At 35.5% G+C, this 24,647-nt stretch overlaps 1 protein-coding gene across 4 annotated transcripts in view; it reads left to right on the top strand.

The window, feature by feature from the left end:
• The window catches only part of botv (exostosin like glycosyltransferase 3), a 97,669-nt gene that overhangs the window by 54,492 nt on the left and 18,530 nt on the right, over positions 1–24,647 (top strand). For all 4 annotated transcript variants that reach the window (XM_067121543.1, XM_067121520.1, XM_067121531.1 and 1 more), the window contains 5 exons: positions 9,204–10,466; positions 14,852–15,193; positions 16,506–16,631; positions 22,387–22,514; positions 23,867–23,991. In XM_067121543.1, the coding sequence (XP_066977644.1) occupies positions 9,204–10,466; positions 14,852–15,193; positions 16,506–16,631; positions 22,387–22,514; positions 23,867–23,991 (1,984 nt within the window). The remainder of the gene's footprint in view (positions 1–9,203; positions 10,467–14,851; positions 15,194–16,505; positions 16,632–22,386; positions 22,515–23,866; positions 23,992–24,647) is intronic.

Raw genomic sequence — 24,647 nt, 5'->3', positions numbered from 1 at the left:
TAGGTAAACCACATCTGTATATTTTTCGTTTATCATGTTTTTATATGTTTTCAAAGTGGGCTAACAATTAGGTTTGTGTACTTTTTCCGGCTATTAAACAAGCTATTTTTAAATGTTTCATTATATTTTCTTCATTACCCTTTCATACTCTTTCATAATATGTAATGTTAGACTCACAGGCCTATAATTACTTGCCTCTGGTCTTGGCCCACTTTTGAAAATAGGGGTGATATATGCTAATTTATGTTCATCATAAATCTTGCCTGTATCTACACTTTGTCTTAATAATATTGTCTGCACTGCGATAGAATGAACTACTTTTTTTTAACAAAATAGCAGGTACGCCATTTGGTCCGGCTGCTGATCCATTTTCAATTTCTTTGATAGCCTGCACAATATCAGCTTCACTAATATATATGTTTGATAAATATTCACTATTTTCATCTCTTATTCCTGTATCATTATCTTCATTATCAATTCTAGGTGTAAATTCTCTCTTATATCTTTCTGCTAATATGTTGCATATTTCCTTTTTTTCATTCGTTAATCGCCCTTCATTTCTTAGAGGGCTTATTTCTACTCTTCTTTTATTCATCTTTTTTGCATATGAGTAGAATATTTTGGGGTTTTGTTTTATATTTTGTAGGGTCTTTTCTTCTATGTCCCATTTTTCATTTTCTTTTGATTGTATAATCTTTTGTTCTCCATTTTCTGTCTTACTTTTTATTTCTTTTGTAAAGCTCCTTGAGGACAAAACAGCGACTACGCTATCAAAAAACAGGTTTTGACGTAGGAAAAACCTATTTTTGGTAGTCGCTGTTAAGTCCTCAAAACCCCTCCACTTCCCTGACAAAAGGCATGGGATTTGGGCAAGGGATAATCATACATTGACCAACAGAGAGTAATTGAGCTGGTCTTTTGCCTGCCCTGGTTGTAAACAAGATGGCAGACGAGCATGTGTAATAGTCACTTCTTGCATTTTTTGACGTAGGGAAAAATGGGTTCAGCTTCGCTGAAGATAAGGGAAAATGCCCTCTTATCTTGAGTCCATCATACTCTATCACGTGTCATAGTGTTTTCATTACAACATAATACCTGGCTACAAGACCAGGCTAGAAAAATATTTCTTTGATACTAGTCTGTCACCATGGAGCGCTGGCACACCAATGGGGGATAACTCCTTGAGGACGAAACAGCGACTACCAAAAATAGGTTTTTCCTATGTCAAAACCTGTTTTATGAGTTTTAATAATAGCCTTTGTTTGCTGCAATGACTAGCACACACCTAGCCTACCATCTCGTGTCTTTTCTTTTCTTATTGTTAGGTATTTGAACCACAGTTGACCCAGGTATTCATGGTGGATGTGTACCACAACCCCCTGCAAATAGCTGAAATCCGCGAATAATTGACACCCCCCTAAAAATGCTTATAACTGCCTATTTTGATAGTTCAAACACCAAAAACCCTTCTAAAAATGCTTAAACCTGAGTATTTTAAGAATTATATATCACAAAGAATACATTTAGTCATGAAAATGATATAATACAATAATTAGTGAATACTTCTCTATGAAAAATACAGTGAACCCCCCGTATTCGCGGGGGATGCGTCCCACACCCCCCTGCAAATAGCTTAAATCTGCAGATACTTAAAACCCCTCTAAAAACACTTAGAACTGCCTATTTTGATAGTTTAAACACAGAAAAACCCTGTAAAAATGCATATACCTGAGTTTTTTATAGTTTTATCACAAAAAGTGCATTTATTCATGAAAATTATATGAAAATACAGTAATTAGTGAATATTTCTCAGTGAAAAATACCGCGAAAGGGTGAATTTTCCACGAATGATAGCTAGATATGTTCCACAGAGAAACCCGCGAATGCGTGAGTCCGTGAACCATGAGACCGCGAATACAGGGGGTTTACTGTACCACTAATAGGTGAATTTTTCGCAAATAATGTGTATATACGTTCCACAGAAAAATTCGCGAATAGGTGAAACCATGAATCTGGAACCACAAATAGGCAGGGGTCCAATGTAGTGCAGTCATAAAATACAAACAATGTAAGAACTATCTGACTAACCTCAAAAAATTTTCCTTTCCTCATTCCTGATACTATAATTTTATGACTGTCAAGATATGGTACAGCTTTGTTATTCAGGTTGTTCATGTTATTCATGTTAAATGGAAAGATCTTTCCTCTTTCTGTCACATGCAGCTGTACTACTGAAACTGTGTTTTTAAGTCTGTTAAAGATATTACGCAAGTATTTTTATTTAAGTGGTTTGCAAAAACTTGGGCCATTTTTAAACCAGGAAAAATACACTTAAATGCTGACAGCGAAAAGTCAGCATAGTTGGGATTGTTGAAGTCAACAGAAGTGAAAGGTGGAACTGACAAAGGCTAACAAAATGCAATGCTCAGTAAAGATATTAATACTGATAATAACAGTTATGTTTCAGAGCTGTGGAAGCTAGTTGCTGTGCATAGGCAATTTGTAAAACTCCTATGATTTACAGACATCTGTTGATGGCAAATGTAATTCAGTGTCCAGTAGAGTCATGACTGATGCACAGGGACTACTGCTTAAAACTTTTGATGCTAATGGCTTATAATTTAGGTAATATATAAAAATCCCATGTGTATTTGTGTGAAGAAATGATGACTGATATACACTGTTACTTTATGATAGTTACAGCTGTGAAGTGTAATTGTTAGTATAGCGGAGTCCACCTAGCTTTGCAGCTAAGCCCTGGCCACGGCAAGCCAGTGATTGGCGAGCTCTCGAAGGGGGAATGATGTCACACTAGTTAACAGTCCAAGTGATTACCATACCAATACGGATTTGGCTCAGTTCGGTAATGATGTGTTTCTTGCATGAATCATGACACCACAGATATGAGTTCCCAGAGTTGTGAAATATGCAATTGATATCTCCGATAAAAGATATATTAACTTATATATCATTATGATCTTATATAATTTTGTCTGTGCATCTTTTTTTTTTATCATGTGCAGCCTAAGTACACAAGCATCTTGCTTTTTTTCTTTTATATTGGTGTTGGCCTAAATAAGCTATCCCACATAGACCACATTACTGTAATTTAAATGAAGCATAGCCTTATGCAGCCATGTCAAATGTTAATATCATTGGGAGATTAGGCCTACATGTCAATTTCTATATTTTGAGGCAGTGACAGGGCATATGCCTACACATCAGTTTCTTATATTTTCAGGCAATGACAGGGCATAGGCCTACATGTCAGTTTCTTATATTTTGAGGCAATGACATGGCATAGACTTTCACATCAATTTCTTATATTTTCAGGCAGTGACAGGGCATAGGCCTACATGTCAGTTTCTTATATTTTGAGGCAATGACGGGGCATAGGTCTACACGTCTATTTCTTATATTTTGAGGCAATGACAGGGCATAGACCTACACGTCAATTTCTCATATTTTGAGTCAATGACAGGGCATAGGCCTACACGTCAATTAAACGGCATAGACCTACACATCAATTTCTTATATTTTGAGACTAACAGGGCATAGACCTACATGTCAATTTCTTATATTTTGAGTCAATGACAGGGCATAGGCCTACATGTCAATTTCTTATATTTTGAGGCAGTGTCAGGCCATAGACCTACACATCAGTTTCTTATATTTTGAGGCAATGACATAGATAGGCCTACACATCAATTTCTTATATTTTGATGGAATGACATGGCATAGGCCTACACGTCAGTTTCTTATATATTGAGGTAACGACGGGACATAGACCTACACGTCAATTCCTTATATTTGAGGCAATAACAGGGCATAAACCTACATGTCAGTTTCTTGTATTTTGAGGCAATGACAGGGCACAGGCCTACATGTCAGTTTCTGATATTTTGAGACAATGACAGGGCACAGACCTATACATCAATTTCTTATATTTTGAGGCAATGACATGGCATAGGCCTGCATATCAATTTCTTATATTTTGAGGCAATGAGAGGGCATAGGCCTACACATCAAATTCTTATACTTTGAGCATATGACAGGGCATGGGCCTACGCATCAGTTTCTTATCGCAAATGATTTTCTCTCTGTATCTACTGTATTGGAAATAGAGTAGCTTTTAATTAATATAGTAGTTTCAACTCCACGATATATAATGTACTTGCATAAAGTGTCATGTACACGTATAAGCAAGTGCACATACACATACATGCTTGGATGGCCATAGTAATTGTAACGCCACTTATACCACAGAGAGTAAAAGTAAAATTTGTGGGCACGTAGCCGATGGCACACACAGATCAATCAGAGGACTGTCTCAGTCTTACACACAACTATCAAACTGCTCTCAATGAATGATATTGAAAATATATTTACAAAAGGGATAACAAATTATTATATAACAATAATTGATAGCTGAAAACATTATGTATCAGATGATCCAAACCAGTCTGCGAGTAGCCCAGGAATCACTTGATTTTGGGGACATTCTTGTAGAGCACCCTGTTGGACAAAAGGATACATGAGTCAGTAAATTTCTCTCTCTCTCTCTCTCTCTCTCTCTCTCTCTCTCTCTCTCTCTCTCTCTCTCTTGTTAGGAGAATAGTCTAGCGTAGACTATATAGTATTCATAAAGATCTCAATTACTTTTAATTAATACAAATGACTAAATTTCAATTAACAAGAGTGGGCAGATAATTCTTTACACCAGTATTTTATGAATAGGTCTATGTTTATTCTACACTACAAGCACCATAACAGCAGCAACGAAAACAAGAATAACCACAACAAGAACCACAGTAAAATGGCTGAACATAAGATAGTCCTATAATAAACAGTAGGCCTATAATCCAAACGTCATAAAGACATAGGACATTGTAGGTTTGTGACATTTTTTAAGATCCTGTTATTTCAAAAGGAGGTTATGTCCTTCAGAAAATTCTCAGTAAATTATATCCAATATGACTTGTATAGCCTGTCATACTATAACTTTAAGTTAAACATAGGCATATTTAAAGGCATATTCTGTAGAGTGCAGTCACTGCTTGTCATTCCTCCGAATGTGTAAACTATTGCAATAAAATCGATTTTATGACTATTAAAATGTAGTCAAATTTCCTGAAATCAGTATGAAATACCAGTCTGCATAGCTCTGAGAAAGTCTTTGTGGTAAATTTAGAATGGTGAACACGCTTGACAATGTCAGACAGTAATTATCATTGTCCAGTGATTCAAGCGCACTGTTTCGTACGCAGATTTTCCGCATCACCTCCGTATTCAGGTGAGCCTCATTTATGAAATACAACAGTGCAGCATCATGGAACACTCCTGACTTCATTCACATTTTCCTTTTTTTACCATTTTTAGGGAGATGTGTATTATGATTTTATTGCAGGGGATAATACAATGTTTCCTTTTGATAATCAGTAGAATGCATTTTAGTTTGGTAAAACAACCATTGCAAAATAAATGAACATGAAGAGAACCACAGATTAACCAACTTTTCAAAACCATTGCCAACCAATCAGCTTCAAGGAATGGTCGTGACATAATCAGTGGGCTGGGCTTAGCTGCAAAGCTAGGTGGACTTTGCTATAATAGCAAACCTAATTGTTTTCCTCTCAGGAATGAACTTATGATATTTAATGCTGTTCATTATTTAATTTTTTTGTTTCTGTACAAAGAAAACATTGAGATGGCTAATTGTCTGTCCGTCCACACTTTTTCTGCCTGCTCTCAGATCTTAAAAACTACTGAAGCTAGAGGGCTGTAAATTGATATGTAGATTATCCACCCTCCAATTTTCAAACATACAAAATTGCAGCCCTCTAGCCTCAGTAGTTTTTATCTTATTTAAGGTTAAAGTTAGACATGATCATATGTCTGGCACTACTATAAGTGCCAACAGCACAGGCCACTACTGGGCCATGGCTGAAAGTTTCATGGCTTGCAGTTGAGAGTTTCATAGGCCATGGCTGAGAGTTTCATATAGCATTATAAGCTGTACAGAAAACTCGATTGCATCGAAGAAACTTTGGCCCATTTTTTACTTGTTTATATTACAGTAGCACACCAAGATAACAGACCATGGTATATTGTACTTACGGATATATCGGTACGAAATGGAGATATCAATTTGAGGGTTTTCACCTCTGTATCAAGTGCACTGTTTTTTCAAATCAGGCGCCAAAAGGAATGCTGAGATTTTGATTGAGGGAGAAATCACATAACCCATGCATGAATCCATGTTTATGCCCACAGTACACTGTAATTTCACTTTACAAAATTGTACTGTACAGTATACTGTCCTACAGTTTAAATTAACCTGTTAAGTGTCCTTTATGAGAGATGTTGCTGCTGTCATATCATCACATTTTCCAGCTCACAGAGTAGTCATTTGGTGTATGTTAATTTTTATGTTTTTTCATGTTTTCTTTTTTTACATTGATATTGATTTTTGTATAAAGATATTAGGATAATAAATAATGTAGAATAAGAAAAGATGAAAGAATTTATTTTGCATTTTTATATCCTAAAGATTATAAGCATGAAACACAAAAGGGAAAAAATTATTTTTTCAAATGCCATTCCCTAAAACATAGAGCCAGTAGATTAATGAACTGTTTAATTTCATTTTCATTTTTGTCATATTATTTTATTGCTCGTTATATTGTAGGCAAACGTTCTATACATTCATCTAGAAACTGGATGGAAAATCTGTTCGTTACTGTTACAGCGTGCTCCATGACTTTGTCATAAAAAAATTCTAAAAAAACTCCACAGGGTTTCCCTTATCCTGAATATTAATACATGTTTATGCATACAGTACATTGTAATTTCACTTTACAATACTGTACTGTGTACTGTCCTGCAGTTTAAGTTAACCTGTTAGTCTCCTTTATAAGAGACATTGCCGCTCCCATATCATCACATTTTCTAGCTCGCAGAGCAGTCATGTGGTTTATGCTAATTTTTATGTTTTCTTTTTTTACATTGGTATTGATTTTTGTATAAAGATATTAGGACAATAAATACAGTAATGCAGAATAAGAAAAGATGAAAGAATTTATTTTGCATTTTTATATCCTAAAGATTATAAGTATGAAATAAAAAAGGAAAAAATAATTTTTTCAAACGCCATTCCCTAAAACATAGAGCCAGTAGATTAATGAATTGTTAATTTCATTTTCATTTGTGTCATATTTTAGTGCACGTAACATTGTAGGCAACTTTCTATATATTCATCGAGAAACTGGATGGAAAATCTGTTCATTACTGTTACAATGTGCTCCATGACTTTGTCATAAAAAAAAACTCCTAAAAAAACTCCACAGGGTCTCCCTTATCCTGAGCACTAAATTTCACAACTTTGGGTGAATGAAAAGTACAATAAAGGGAACTCTATGGGTTTCCCTTATCCTGAACAAAAAGTTCTTGGAATCTGCAGCAGCAGCAGCAGCAGCAGCAGCAGCAGCAGCAGAGAGCAGAGAGAGAGAGAGAGAGAGAGAGAGAGAGAGAGAGAGAGAGAGAGAGAGAGAGAGAGAGAGAGAGAGAGAGAGAGAGAGAGACAGAGAGAGAGAGAGAGAGAGAGAGAGAGAGACAGACAGACAGACAGAGAGAGAGAGAGAGAGAGAGAGAGAGAGAGAGAGAGAGAGAGAGAGAGAGAGAGAGAGAGAGAGAGAGAGATTTTTGCTGACCATGGAAAAGGCGACGTTATTTCCTTTTATCTTAGTCATCATCATTCTCTGCAATGAGTAGTGTTTATCTTAGTCATCATCATTCTCTGCAATGAGTAGTGACAGTATCCTTTTTCTTTCACTTTAGATCACTCATTATGGGGGATAAATAGGATCAAACAAAAAGAAATCAGTGGTTTATCAATGAATGCCAGAAACGTATTGGGAGGTGGAGGTCGTTGTCCTCTTGTCAGACTGTCTTTCCCTTACAAAAAAGTTGGCCATTTACCACTAATTTAGCTCATAGTGTTACCAACTGATGTTCCTACATTTTGTATAAGAGGGAAGAGCATTTCGGACTGAATTCAGTAGCACACCAGCCTTGAAAGAGGTACTGTAAAATGTATTACGCCGTTAAAGGCGGTTTGATATGGGATGCAGCTGACCAAGATATGCTGTTGGTGATGCTTAACAGGTTAATAATAAGGCTTTTATATTACTTTACAGGTACTGTTTGTCTATGTAAATATACTTTATAGCAAAAAGGAAAATGGAACGACTTCAATACTATGAGAGAAAACGTATACAGTACAGGATTAATTTAATTAGTTGTCACACTTCTGTAAGATAGATTTATTTAATTTGTATTAAAGATTTATTTAATTTGTGTTAAACATTTTATAGATATTTTACTGATTTTACATTAATGTTAACATTTTAAAATTAGTAAATCATTGTTATAAGCATTTTACGGGGGTACTTACTTATGAGTAACAGTTGTAGGAGAATAATGTAAAATGACTTTGGGTGTTTTGGGATGATGGTTTGGGGTGTATCTTTGTTTAAAATGATAGTAAATGGTTTTAGTATGATAATTTAAGGTATATTTTTGTTTGAACTACTAAATTAGGCAGTGAACTGTTGAAATAGACAGTTATAAGCATTTTAGTTTATGGGATACAGGGCATAAATGTACTTTGAAGCAAAAACACGCATTCACGATATATATACAACGATATATTGGAGTTTCTTTTATAGTGGTGTAGGCTCGGACCTTTTGCCTGTTATCTTGGTGAGCTACTGTATCTGTGCAGTGGGATAAAGATGTTCCAGATTGTGAAGTAATGCATTTTGTTGCATGACTTTAATATCTGTTTAGTCTAACTTTGCTATAAGAGACCACAGTGGTTTGTTTTCAAATCTGAGATTTGGATTTGTTCATTGCCATGGAAACTAACTGCTCGTATCCAATAGGTTAAACTTTTATACGTGACCTTCAACTTTTAGAAAAAAGTTCATCTTATATGCCAGCAAGGTTGCTCAGTCAAATAGTGTCTTTTGCTGAAAAGAAATTAAGAAAATCTCAGTTGTTATGGTGATTAATGGAAGTGTAAAATCTTATTTCTGATTTCATTGCTTAAAATTTAAATGTTGATAATTGATCAATTACATTGGAAATTTGTTTAATGGTTTTATAATAATATTTAAATTTTTTAATGGTGACTATTTTTTCAGGCTCTTCTTGCTCAGCGTGAAATTTTTGAAAAAAATATGCCTCAGATTGTTGCTCCACGACAAATTATGGCAACTGAAGATAACAGCATTGAGCTTCCTTTACCAAGCCCCCAAGTTTCGATACAGTGTCGTATGTATAATTGTTTTGACTATTCAAGATGCTCAATTCTTTCAAACTTCCCAGTCTTTAGTTATGATATTGATCAGTATAGACTGCCTACAAATGACTTGGAAGTTTTTGTTAAAACAACAGTAAAGCAAGCACTGGGGTACAATTCTCATGTCACCACAGATCCAAATGAAGCTTGTGTATTTGTAGCCTTAGTAGGTGAAGGAATTGGTTCAAATATAGACAAAGTTAACTTGGAAGAAAGTTTGCACAGTCTACCTCACTGGAATGGAGATGGACGCAATCATGTCCTTCTGAATTTAGGAAGAACATTTTACAGTAATAATATATTTGAAGGCATCAACACTGGTCGAGCATTAATAGTTCAGTCACATTTCAGTTCCCAGCTGTACCGACCAGGATTTGACATTGTTTCTCCTCCACTCCTTGGTTTACCAGGTGGTGATTTATGGCATAATCTTCCTCCAGTTGTGCCTGCCAAACGGAGGTACCTCTTGACTTTTCAAGGGGAACTTCCTCAGTTGCGAAATTATTTAGATAAAGAAGAACAAGTACCAAAGAATCCTGTTTTAAGAGAAGAAGTTTCTATTGTCGAAGAGCTTATGCAGTTAGAACAGTCTCACACAGATGATCAGTTCTTGTTACAGTTTACATGCCAAGGTAGTGGAAGCTATGGAGACTTAGATGAATGGCAGATATGTGAAACAGAAACAATGCGCACACGTGTGTTAAGAGATTCTACATTTACTTTGGTGATGTCTCCACCAAATACAAATGAAATCACCACCATTACACTACAGGCACGCATATATGAAGCCCTGAAATATGGAGCAGTTCCTGTGATTCTTGGGAATCACATTGAGTTTCCATTAAAGGAAACTATTGATTGGCGTAAATTAGCAATTGTGCTTCCTAAAGCTCGTGTCACAGAATTACATTTCCTCCTTCGATCGATTTCGGATGGGGACATTCTTTTCATGAGACGCCAGGGCCGTGTGATATGGGAGCGTTTTCTTGGCTCCACTCAGGTTCTTCTGGATTCAATACTTGCAACATTAAGGGAGAGACTTAACATTCCCCCTCTTCCAGCAGCAGAGGAGCCCTCAGTCAGCGTCTTCAATGATTCTTTTGTGGTAAGTAAAAAAAAAAATGTATTAAAAAATTATTTTAATTTCTAAAAAAGAGAAAGATTATTAATTTTCTTAACCTTTTATTAATTTTTAAAGCTTCATGTTTGGTAATTATTTGCAACTTAATTATTTTCAACTTAATTTTTTCAGTAGCTTCATAGAACTACCTTAAATATAATGAAGACTGGTACTGAATTTGTTGTAGTTACAAGTTGATATCATAAACATTTTATTAAAATTTTTTACTACTGTACTGTACTTTCAAGACTGACAGAAATTAAGAACTGTAAGCACTGTAACATATAAAAAAAACTTAATATCTTCCATGCCGGTATGAGATAGCAATTAGTAATCATGTTATTGGTTATTATATAGACTATGATTTTTGTTGTTTTAAAATTAGCATCTTTTGGAAGAGTACTTCATGAAGGTTTTGTAAATTCTAACAGGGTCTCTGGGTCATCCTTACTATTTTCTAGATTGATGATGGTTTGCAGATGCATTGTATTGTATCACTTGTGTGTTTACTCCAGTTATAGTAAGAACCAAAGCATGAAAATCATGAAGGGTGGTAAATGAAACATTCTTGGAATTTTATATTTTACTTATGGTACATAGCCTGTTATTATTTGTCATAGCTGAAAGCTGAGTAATTCAGTTGATGAAAAGAACTCATATGGTATTCATGGTTAAGTATCCTGCTACAAGGACAGTTGCCTAACTCACCATATTACAAACATCATCTTGCTGCTTGGCTGTCATCCAGTGCAGACTTTGTTCTCTTATGTATTTCTAATTATTTGTTTTCATTTTCCCATTCACATATTTTGTTATAGTTATACGATCTGTAGATTTCTCAGTGCCCCCTGTAAGTGAGATATATGAAAAATATTTTTGTCCCTCCATGCACAAACATATTTCACTCAGCTGTGGTGTAAAGCTTAACTCAGCTTGAGGCATCTGAGATTTGAGTAATTTATTAAATGGGAGTCAAGGTTGCCTCACTCATTTATTTTGTAATTATTTTCCACTTTGCTATGTACAGTGAAGACATGCGTTAATTGCATTTTTGAAAAATTTGTCTTTTTTTTATTTTACCACCAGAAAAAGCCAGCATAGTTATTTTTATTTATTATTGTGTGATGATGAGTAGATGTAGCACTTTCCTTACAATGATAAAGAAGCTAAGTAAAATTTCCTTAATATCAGATATTTTCGTGCATTCTCAATTTTATAGAATAAGGTCATTCATCTAATGCGTAATGTTTCTTACACTCTTGATGTTAGTGTGGGGCACAGGGGTCAGCAACCAGGCTCCCACAATTTCATCCTTTGATTTTTTTTTCTTCCTCCAATGGTTAAATCAACTTTTCATTTTCCTTAACTTGCTGCTGTTCTTTTTCTTTTGTTTAAATTAATAATTTAATAATGGTCTTTCAAGGAGAGGAGATTATATGTAGTCCATATTTAATTTAAATGGGCATAAATTTGAATGGCTTGACTATTCACCTATAAATCCTAAGTACTCATGTTTAAAAAAAAGTATTTTTATGTACAAGAAACAAACCTAGGTAGTTATAATAAATCCTATGTACAGTATATGTATGTGGGTAGCTTTTGCTACAGCAATGAAGTATAAAAAGAAATTCCCTCCTCTAGTAGTACAGAATTTAATTTTGCTATGGTATGCAACTTGTTAAAAAAATGCTGCCACCAATGTTTATTTATAATGTTTTAAATTACTTTAATGGGATCAACATGTAATATTGCAAGAATCCAAGACTCACCTATAGAATTTGTTCATAAATAATATAGAAGATATAACAAGCTGATGTTGAAAAGTTTGACAGCAAGTGGAGAAGAGGCTAAAGGAAACAAATATTGAGTAAGAGACAGAAAGCAGTGCAACTGGAACTAAAGGAATGCTTCAGAAAACTTAAAAGTACCATTTGAAGTGAGCAATGCATGGCACATTATAACTGTAACCCCCCCTTGTGGGACTGTAGGATGGTATCACTAACTTTGTTAATGTGTCACACTCTGTAAACAATACCAAAGGTTCTCTGCAGCATCCATTGGGCCATAGTTACGTTGCTTTCTTTACGTTTACATTTTATCTTGCACCTTTTGTTTCTCTCATTTAGCTGTCTATTCTTCAATTGTACGAGTATCTTCCTTAATTTTCAATGTTATAGAAAAACAAATACTGTTGGCAAGCCCTATGAGTCTTAGTAGTGTGACTTAGTGTTCTTAATAAACTATGTTATCGTAATAATATTCAAATAATGTGGGTGGCTTAAGCACAGACATAGAAAGCTAAGAAAAATAAATGGTTATTTGCTTTAAAAGTAACTCATACCTCCATCTTGACTAGAGAGAGCCCAAAAATGTATTTAATAGAAAGGCAACATAGAGATATGTAAGTTTGAATCTTTTCCATATTACAGATTTTTCCTTTTCAACATAAGGTAACATTGTCAGTGTTCATTGTGTCACATCAACTTGGTGGGTAAATCCATGTGTGTAATTTAAAGTATGAGACCCGGCACTAAATGGAGAAAAATGTTATTTAAGTAAACAATATGCAAACGTGTTGTGTTTACGAGGACACTGAAGAGTCTGTTCTGTTGTGGTTGTCAGTGGAGCAACAACTCAAAAATGTGGCAGAACCTGGGAAGCAAGAGCATTCATATACACAAGGCCACTGACAGTCAAGAGGCAGAAGGAGGTTCAGCATCATGATGGGATGCTTTCAGTCTGGTTTCCTGACTTGCAGGCCTAGGAGTTGGAGACTTCTCATGGCAACTCTTAAGAATACCCATTTAGTGTAGGATGAACTTGAGCCACAACCCTCAGTGTTGACATAGGGACTACAGATGAATCCACAGGGAGTGGAATATCTTCTCTAACCATGGCTTGTGGCAAGAAAGAGGAGTCAAAGAATAAGCAGCAGGCACAAAGGAACTGGAGCACTGAAGTTGAAGGTGTGACTAATGATGTCACAGCAGGGACCACAGGCATAGCTGATACAAAGGGGTATGTAGTCACAGCAATGGCTAGCAAGGAAGCCGAGACCCCTGGTAACATCACAGTACTCATAGAAGTCAGTGTCAAAGATGTAGTCATTGACAGCAAAGAAGTAGAACAATGGGCATATCTGAAGGTGGGGAGGGCAGCACTGAAGGGCCTGTAGAGTGAGATTATGTGATAACCCAAAAACAGATAAACTAGCCATGTCCATGAATTGATCTTGAAATGCTGAACACACCCTTTTCTTCAAGTAGTCTACAATCATCGAATTCACAGCTCAGAAACTCCAATGAAGGTGAAGGAGTGACAGTGGAAGAAAAAGGCTCCAACAAAGCTGGTAGACAAAAAGGTATGACAAAACCAGAAACTGAGGGCAAGGCAGCCAGAGTGACAGGCAAATTCCTCTCTCAAATGACAGGGAAGCTTATATGCCTTTGTTTTGGAGCAGAGAAACTAATCATCCTTTGACTAGTCAGCACACACTGGGTAATTATGTTTCAGGGAACACTGTTGGCTCCAGCAAGAGGGATCACTAAATAGAGGAGCTACTTTTACATCAATCACAACCAAACACTATCATTAATGAGAATAAGCATAGAATTAAATAATGAATCTTGGTAGAGCAACTTCCAGTATGTCTAATCACAATGGACTGGCATGGAAAAATGATGGTTTGGAACTGCTGGAATGTGGTATGGGAATATGTAATGTTTTCCTTGTATCTTGGGATTTAATATACTGGTGAAACTGGAGAGCCATTTGCAATGAATTAAGACTATTTATGATTAATGATTTAGTATAAAAAGTATTAATTTGTAAAAACATAGTAATTGGACTGTTGTAATGAATTACTGAAATTCCCAGAGAAGTTACTGAAAAAATATAAAGGGAAAGTAATTAAATGCCTCTGTAAAGGGAGGATTCAGTATCTCTACTGTTGTGTTTTCCTTACATAAGTTGTGGATGCAACCCCAACTTGATATTAAATACTGATCACGCATTTGGACACCTTTTTTTAATTGTAGTAATATCATATAAATATTGTTTGTTAATATCTCAGTTTCTTCAGGCTTTTGTAAATCCAAGTGTGTGTTTTCTTATAAATTTGTATTTTTGAATAGGACAGAACCTATCATGTATCATTGCTTATTCAGTCATTATTAATATGATTACTATGATTGCCATTGAATGGCAATAAAGACTTTTGTAAAACAATGTTTTGCATTTTATACAAAAAATTCAACATCCTTTTATTAACTAAATAAATTCTATTATTCAACTTTGTAATAATTACTCAAAGTTTAAAATATACAAATTTTGTGGTATCTGAACTAAAATTACTTCTTTTGTTTTTCCAGCCACTAAAAACAGACGTAAACATAGCAGATCCTGATACAGATGAAAATCTTGGACCTATTGAACCTCCTTTTCCTTCTGTCACATACAGTCGTAACTACACAGTAGGTCTTGTGACTGGTTATGAGATGTGGAATGTGTGGGGAGATCCATTTAGCCTCTATTCAAATCTTCCTACAAATCCTATACTGCCCACAGAAGCAAAATTTTCAGGGTCACAGTTAGGTTTTCGTCCTATAAATGCAGGTTCTGGAGGTTCCGGCAAAGAATTCAGTGAAAGTTTAGGAGGAAATCATCCAAGGGAACAGTTCACGATTGTCATGCTTACCTATGAAAGGGAACAGGTAAAATTTTTTCAGTTCTTTTGCTTTTTGTGATACATTTAATTACAATAATGGAGATTCACTAACTAAACCTATGTCTAGTACTTTAACTGTAAGAAAAAAATTGTGTTTGTGTTTATATGAATACCCTGCATTTGAAAAATATCTAAATTTATGGTTTTTTTTTATTCAGAATGCCCTTTTCCCACATTGTCAGTTGGGAATGAGTCCACAGACTAGAGAAGAGTGAAAGCTTATGGCAGATGTGAAATGAGCTCCCCCAAAGAGAAATATGTCACTTTTTCATTGTCATCACTATTCATTGTTAGCCTTTTCAAGTTTGAAATGTTTTCTCTGTCTTTACTCTTTTGTCCTGCGCATTTTGTGCCTTAATTCTGATGTGGTTTAGATCTTCATCTGTGCCTTTCCTCCATTACTCTCCAGACTCACATGTTCATCTCTCCTTCTAATTACATGTTTAAACCACCTTGCTCTTTGAGATCATGGTCTGTTTCCCAGCCTGTGGTTGCTATCACATCATGAATTTTTGATCAGCCATTCTTTCCATACCGGCTTAGTATATCAAAAAGGTTGTAGAAAAATACATTATCAGTCAGCAAAATATATTGTGAATTGGATTCTTTCTTGCTTCTCTAATAATTATATATGCCCCAGTTTCGTAGTTATTTTGCGAACAGTTCACTAACAGAAATACTTTCTAGCATAAAGTTGTCTGATTAAGATGCTATGAAGCCCTAAATTATAAAAGTTAGTACTTTTCCCTAGTCACTATCTGATTATTTTAAGTGTCAAATTCACCAGCTTTCACAAATCTTATGTAGCAACAGCAAGTGTTTTGAATTTGATTTTTAGATAGTTGAACTGGTACCTATGGTAGCTAGAGTAAAATGTTACAGTAAACCCCCCGTATTCACATTCTCACGATTCACGGACTCACGTATTCGTGGATTTCTCTGTAGAACGTATCTACCCATTATTTCGCGGAAAATTTCGCCCATTCACAGTATTTTTCAGAGAAATATTCACTAATTACTATATTTTTTCATATTTTTTTCATGACTAAATGCACTTTTTGCTAAAAAACTATTAAAATACTCAGGTATAAGCATTTTTAGAGGGTTGTTATTGTGTTTAAACTATCAAAATAGGCAGTTCAAAGTGTTTTTAGAGGGGTTTTAAGTATTCACCGATTTTAGCTCTTCACGGGGGGGGGGAGCCTGCGATACGCATCAAACAGGAATATGGGGGTCTACTGTACTTTGTAATATGTAATGATTATTTTATTTTTGGTTACTGATTTTCTTCTGCTTAGGTACTGTTAAATTCATTGAGTCGTCTGTATGGTCTACCATATCTTAACAAGGTTATTGTTGTCTGGAATTCACCCAAGCCTCCCTCAGAAGACCTACGATGGCCAGACATCAAAGTTCCTATTCAGGTGTGTACTATAAATTTTCAGGTAATGTTATAAAGTAAGTTAAGGAAAATGCTACTCTTTGGTATATACATATTTGAAATTAAGAAATATAAAACTTTTGTTCATATGCAGATACAACATTGCAACCTTTAGACAACCAAGCAGTACCTTGTATCAACATATGTCACTGTAAGGGACCTTTAATGCTTCTAACACTCTCTCTGCATGCTCTTGATTCATTAGAATGCAGGTTATGTTCGTCATGGTAAACTTGATAGTCACTTTAATTAACATTGAGAATTAGAGATTTGCAGTTTGACACTTGCATGCACTTAATGACGAGGAAACACTGTCAGCTGCCTTCTTGTTGATATGCAACGAGACATTTATATGTATGCAAAAGGTTGCAAGGGACTAATGAGTTTACCATAAATATTTTAGCTCTCCAGTAGTGTATTTTGAAATTTTGAATGGTGGATGCAGTATTCTTCTCTTGTTGTTCTTAATACTGATTGTATACTACTAGTATTTGAGATTTGATTACTGGTATGTCATTGCTTATCAATATTAGAAATTAAATGAAACATACCATAAATAGAAAAGAATTGTCATTTAGCTAAGTAAAATCTTTCTTCTTCAAATTCCCATGTTAAATGGTACAGTGCTCTCATTTGTGAAGTGAGTGTCTGATGCATCCCTAATTTTTCATTTAGAAAAATATGATAATTTCTCTTTCAGGATTTGTTTGTTTGGCAGCTTGTCTTAGCAAAAATGTCATTAAAACACAAGAACACTTAGAATGCAATGTTGAACTACATTAGTACACTTAGTTATGGCTCTGCTGTATTTATTACAGCTATTGATGAGGTAATGCCATATCTTTTGTGACAGGCTAGATTTAAATATGATTCTGGGGTTAGAGTAAAGTCCCATTATTATTATTGGAAATTACTGTTGCCATAAAGAGTAATTACCCATATATAATTCCATAACTTATATATACTTCTTATATGCAGCACTGGTGTATCTTATGCATAACAGTGCTGTAATGGCACAAACAATAATATCAAAGACCTTGCTTGGTAATTAGATGATTGGAACTTCCTATTGGCAGTTCCTTTGAACCCCCTACAACATTAGGTGCTTCTGCTCTCAGACAAATCAGGAAGGGTTGGGAGTACACACCAAGAGGACTTCAGTTATCTGGACAGAGAATGACCTTCATCTGCCCAGCTACATCTTGGAATGTGTGCAGCATGGGTAGCTGCAACATTGTAATCATGTGATTGTCACTACATAGTGTTAATGAAAAACAACACATCCGTAGTGATGTACATCAACAAGAGGGGGAGGACTGTTTTCTTTCTTTTTTTCCCAGTTGTCAGTGCAGATACACCAACGGGTGGTTTGCCATGCCATTAAGCTGTCAGCCAGGCCATCTCAGCTGCCAGGGTAAGTTAGTCAAGCCAGATTGATCCCTACTTTTTCAAGTGGGGTAAAGTTTTCAAGCTTGGGAAGCTCAAGTCATCTATCTGTTCACTACATTGTTCTGCTTTCCCATTCCAGGCCCCTGGGCTGCCTTGGAGGAAATCTTTGCCTTTTCCTCCAGTCAGTCTGATTCTCTGAGTGATCGACCAAGTTTTTGTCACTCTAGGTCTCAGATAATCCTGGTAGCTTCTCAGTGGTCCCATGCTGAATAATATCCTTATCTGTTAGCTCCTGTGTTTAAGGGGATTGGCCCACAGGTTGTTGATATATAGGGGTTTGTTAAAGGATATTGTGTGAAACTTCTGGGGAAAAATTTTTGTTCAGTGACCTCAGGTTTTGTGACGCTAGAGCATTTTTCGGCCAAAAATGGCCATTTTCAAAATGCATCTCCTCCTTTTGCTTTTTGGTTTTAAGGGATGAGATTTGAACCACGTATAAAACAAATATGGACCTTCATACAAAGCAATTTTTGATTTTCAATTATTTTTCGTTTTTTTTTTTAATGAAATTTTCCCGGAAAAATTACAGAAAAAAAATTGCCAAAAATCAGAAACTCAAAATATTAAAAATCCCCGGCTTTGTTTTAATCTACCATGTTTCCCCATGTTATATTTAAAATTTCATTTAGATTGGTCCAATACTAAGGAGGAGATGCATTTTAAAGGCAAAAACTTATGTTTTGAGAAACGGGCCTTCAAAGTTTTAATTACATAAAAAAAGTAAAAAGGACTTCTATTAATTCTATGGTTTTAATTTTTATTTTTGGGTATTAATTAATGCAAAATGATTATAAATAAGAATATTAATTGATTATTTATGTGCCTAAGACACATTCTTATAAATTTTAGGTTCCTGGTCCCCTGTCTGATCTTGCTGCAAGGTATTACTCTAGGTATCATAGTTTTTCACTTTTTATTAGTGTCTCGAATCCATCCCTTGCCAAATGGATCCTGGGAATTACTTATTCACAATTAGGGATTATTCAAGTAATTCATCAAGTCTTGCTTCACTTATTATGATCATTTTATTTTCAGGATCGTCTAATATCAGCCTCCGAGCTACTGCTTTTTTTCTAAAATATCTTTGCCCTTTGGTAGTGACGAACAAATAAAAAGGCGTTTAGGGGTGGATGTGGTTGGTCTCTGGTCAGCAGAGATCGCTGCCTGCGCCGTTTGATGGGCGACAGCTCTCTCTCCTCCGTCGCTCCATTCCCCTCTATGGCACTAATTTCTTGAACTTTCTTCTACTTCTCGCCTGGACTTTTCCACTTGGCTTTTCCGCATTCTAGAAGCATGAAGAACTCTTGGACCTTTTAGGCACGGTGAAAAACAAAACACCGCTTACAGAGTTCAGTCAAGGCTAGCGAGCATGAAAAACGTGTCCTTCTAGCTTGGAAGTTTATAGGCAACTCTCGGCCACAGTCGGCGTCATGGTATGACCATGTTGTCATGGCTAGGAATAACTAAAAAGGTGCCGAGTAGGATATTATTGACATTATACATTTCATTTCAAAGGAAGTTTTCTTATATTGAATACCAGACTAAATCATTTGCGCTACTGGTGTTTTATGGGTTTAGTTATTGTTATAGAGAAATACGGTGCATAATATTTTTTCTGAAAAGAATTTTTTTTAAATCGAATTTTTAAAGATTATTAAGATTTTTTAATCCCCTGAAAGGTGCCCAGAGATTCATCTTTGGCCCACTCTTCTGTAGTCCACAAGTTTTGAGGTAGTCTCAGCTAAGGCATTCCAGGGAAGTGGACTATTTTCTCTGAAGGGTGTCATAAATGGGCTCTCTCAGGCCAAAGCTCCTTTTTCAGCTGATCATGGACTTATTCACCTTTATTCACCTTTATTGAGACAAGCTTCTCTCAGCCCTTCAGCAAAACCTATTGCTGTGCCTTGAGCCAGGACTTCCAATCACTGTACAAGATATTGACCCCACTTCCTTGTTAGAGTGGTCCATGCTCAAAACAGAATAACTAAAATTTAGATTCATCTTGAATTGTTCATAAGTTGGTTTGTAATATGTAGTGCATAAATTTTTTGTTGAAAAATTATTAAAACTTAATAAGATATTAAACTCTGAAATATGTCCTGTTTATATTCCCAAGTTAACTTGGGAGTCATAGATTTTACTGTTTTCACTGTATTTTTAAATCATGCAGAATAATGAAGAATTACTTTGGATGTTAGATAGGTAAAAAGAATATAAAATTTAGATTCATGCAATATTGAAAATTTGTATTTTTTTAATGTTTTGAAACTTATGAACTTGGGGAGAATTTCGTAGGAGCAGCGTCTATTGACAAAAATACATCTATTGACAGAAATACATATCAAACATTTTCAATGGGGAAAGAAATATAGAACGAGTTAAATTGAGAACATAGAAATAAGTAGGAATATTTTACGTGTATGAACAAATATTCTTGTGATTGTAAGAAAAATACACGGTACAGTAGTTAATCAGGAAACGGGTTAAAGGAACAGGTTCTCCTTCCATGTGTGACAAAAATTCTTACTAGGCAGAATAGTCACACAGAGCAAAATTTGAACTTAAGGGGGCAAAGGGGAGCACTAGAAACACAGTTTTAACATGTGAGCCCCGTCTGTTCGTATCTGAATGTTCATAACATGAATGTTCTTAAGTAGGTTGGTGACTGTAGCTTCAAACAGTCTTCCTTGCCCTGGCAGCTTCTCCATTCTGAATGGGATGTGACTCTTGTCCTTGGCAGTCTAACGCAGGTACCAGAGACCCCTTAAGAGAGGCCTTGGTTTTTTTATTGTTCATGAGTTTGTGGCAAAAACTCATAACCCATCAGCTTCTGATGAGAGACTGAAGAAGAATTCTTTGGTTCCCATCCTTAAAAATTTATTAGTGGAGCCAGAGGAGATGCCTTCATGTCCAGTGCAAACCCTACAGCAGTATCAATAAAAGCCTGACCTCGTAAGCCAGTGTTGGGGTCTTTTTATATTGCTGATAAGCACAAGAGGCATGTGTCCAAGGGCACTTTCTGACTTCATGAAGCGAACAAGCAAAATGTATAGTTTGTCATGCGAGTCCGCCATTCTGTATGAATGCTCACATAGCCAGGGACATTGGCCCATTCTGTCTTTTGGAGAAACTTTCAGTTTCACAGTTAATGAGAGCACATGTCTGCAGTTCCAGCTACCTTTACATCATTTTACTTTAGGGACATTGCCCACAACTACTTTGGAGCTCTCCTAAGGAATTACAGTGTTTACTTTAAAGATTAGTCTCCAGGCTTCTCTCAGATGAAAAACTTCTTGAATAAGTTACTTAGGTGGCTGGTTAAATGAATGACCAGCTGGCTCTTTTTTTCTCTCCCTTCTTCCTTTCTTACTTCCTTCCTTTGCAAGGTAGCTGTCGGGTTATGTCGGATGGGCTAGTAGAGTACACAATCGAATGTCTTGTCTCAGAGTTTCAGATCTCAAAGTTCAACACCCTCTGCTCTCCCTGTTACCATGGGGGTGAGAGGGTTAAAGTTATCATCTGAACTCATCAAATCATGATGGACCTAGATACTAGCTGCCTTCTGACTTGTGCTATCTTGTCTTTAGGGCAGCACATTGTTCTTCAAAATTTTTTGTAGTGAGAGTATAGGCACATCTCACTCTTGGCCCTATCAGTCTTGTATCTAAATCCCAGTTTGTACAGGAAGTTACAGGGGACACTGATCTCTGCTCAGATTCGTGACTGGGAACATGGCATATCTGATTGAGATTTAACTGGCCAGTCAGCTGAGAGACTACCATCCCATAGAAGGAGTGAGACTCCTACATAAAAGGCGATAGTTTTTATTTCGGTAGGAACAAATACCAAATTTTAAAATAATTGTATTTCTGTAAGTATACAAACCCAAGCCATTTCTCAATCTCAAATAGTCCCTGATACAAAAAAAAGTGAGCCCTATCAAAGGAAAAAGTGCTGGCTTACTTGAGGTGAGACCTCCAGTTAACCACCTTGTTACCAAGTTTCAATGATCATTTCCTGCTTTCGCTAAGGGACACCTCTAAGTAAAATTGTGTTTTGTTTATACAGTATATGAAAAGATAAAATATAAAAATTTTGTATATTTTACTGCATAAACATGGAGTGCTGCAAAATGTTTAAAAGATTTTTTGGTAGAATTTTTTGCTTTTATGACAATGTTTAGAAATTCTTTTTAGTTTCTCCATTTAAATTTCAACTAATTAATTTATTCATATTTTTATCATTTTGTAATTAAACCACTGGACCAATATAACACTGGAATTTTACAGGTTATACGAGCTGAAAGAAACAGTCTCAACAACAGGTTTTTGCCTTACTCAGAAATTGAAACTGAAGCAGTGCTTTCTGTAGATGATGATGCCCATCTACGACATGATGAAATTGTTTTTGGCTTTAGGTAAATATTTTACAGTATTTATATTGCCTCTTAAATCTTCTTATATTTAAGCAAAAGTACAAATCTAATTACTGTTTGTTAATTAGATTATCCTTTAGTTACAGATACTCTATCTTTTTACTTAACAATCTAATGCCAAGTAAAGTGTACTCAGGATAGTGAAGAAATGAATGTTAAATTATTTTTGTTGGTGCTTTTACTTGAAATAGAATAAACTAGAACACTGGAGATAGAGATGCATTACCATTACCTTTTATGCATATAAAATTAGAAAATGGTTTTGTATTGTAATTTTTTTTTTTCTGTATATTTGCCTGCATGATATTTAAGGATGTTATGGCTGGATTTTTATGGAGAGGTGGATGAGTGGCCAGGGAAGAGTATCTTGTATATATTGTATTTTGAGAAATAACCCCAGGAGAGGCAGGATCATTCCTTTTTTTCATTGACAACAAAACGTCAGAAAATTTTAGGTACAGAATTTTACTCTTATAGTCAGATGATTAGTTAGAAAGTTAGAAAATAAAATTGAAAAATGACATTGTAAGGGGTGTAATGTTGTGTACCTCACTTGGTGCACAATGCGCATCTCTAAAGGATGTTTGCAACATCCCTTAGGTCTTTAGCAGTACCCACGTTTTACATTTTTTACCTTTCTTCAGTCATGCTGGTCAACTCCTTACTGCGACCATGAGTTTTTCCCAGTTCCACCTTTAGATCCTTGTACATCATCTCCTCTGTTTTCTGGATGTCTGTTTTACTGTCCAACCACTCCAACTCTGTCTTTTCACTGTCTTAAGCACTGAATGGCTGAAAATGACCCAGTGCTTGACTTGACATCCTAAATCTCATAAATCAGTCAGTGAATCCTTCTGGCCATATTCCTAGCAATTACAGATGGTGCCAGTTAATATTTCAAAAGACTTATTCACTGCATTTTCCCTACTCACTCCATCGTCCACCTAACACCTTGTACAGGTTCTACTTCCTCTCATGGTTCACTTGTCTTACCAGGTTTTATTTTTCCTTTTCATTTCATAATCTTTTGCAAAAGGAGCTGTACAAGGTGTTAGGTGGACGATGGAGTGAGTAGGGAAAATGCTTTTTCAGTTCAGCAATTTTTTCCTCTTCCTCCTTATAACTCACATCTTGTCAATCTTAAGCCTTGACTAACCTTTTAACTTTTATAAACCTTCACTCCTAGTTTCCTATTTATTCCATTTTCACAGACCACTAACATCAATCCATTTCATCTAAGAGGTTTTCATTCTTCCAGATCAAAGAGCAATCATAAATTTTGTAGTGTAGAGCAAATATTGAATTATGAGTGACCATAGATTATTCACTTTCAGGGTATGGAGAGATGAGAGAGACCGTGTTGTAGGATTTCCTGGTCGGTATCATGCATGGGATTTGAATTATGGAGGCTGGCTGTATAATTCAAATTATTCCTGTGAACTTTCAATGGTTTTGACAGGTAAATCTAATTATCTTTTGACAGCTAGTTTTTGAAAGTCACATTGGGAACTTTTTAAAAATTTTTTTAAATTTTCATATAGGGAATGTATGTTACGACTTTTATCAATCACTATGGTATATTGTATATGAATTTATGTTCATTGAACTATGAAAAGTGTGAGGTTTGCTGTACAGCTTCAACTTCAAAGAATGTGAAATGGTTTCTTCAAGTGAATTACAATATTCATAGTTTGTTAGGAAATACATGGCCCAAATTCAGATTTTATCATGGGTAAAAAATTAAAATAAAGAGTTTGTTGGTTTTAGCCAGGGCACGATTTTGAAAAATCTTACAACTAAAGGCATTTTGTGTTAGATTTTGTCTTCCAGTGTTTTTTACACAATTTGGGTGTGCTGAATCCAAATCTGCTGGATGGCATTTGATATTTTTTGTTTTTAAGGCTAGATAGCCAAAAACAAAATGGCTGCCAAAACAGCAATTTATACGTGTATCTTCTGTATTATTTGCACTAGAAAGAAATTTAAAAAGTGCAGTCAGACTAATTTTTAGGTCAGGTTCTTGAGTATTAGAACCTTTTTGTATTTGAAAGTCATTTAGATCACAAAATCCAAGATGGTGGCTCATTAGTAAGCTAAAATCAAGATGGCAGATGA

This window comes from Macrobrachium rosenbergii, chromosome 2, assembly GCF_040412425.1.
Source record: "Macrobrachium rosenbergii isolate ZJJX-2024 chromosome 2, ASM4041242v1, whole genome shotgun sequence".
In the NCBI taxonomy this organism is placed as follows: Eukaryota; Metazoa; Arthropoda; class Malacostraca; order Decapoda; family Palaemonidae; genus Macrobrachium; species Macrobrachium rosenbergii.
This window is presented reverse-complemented; position numbering and strand designations above follow the sequence as displayed.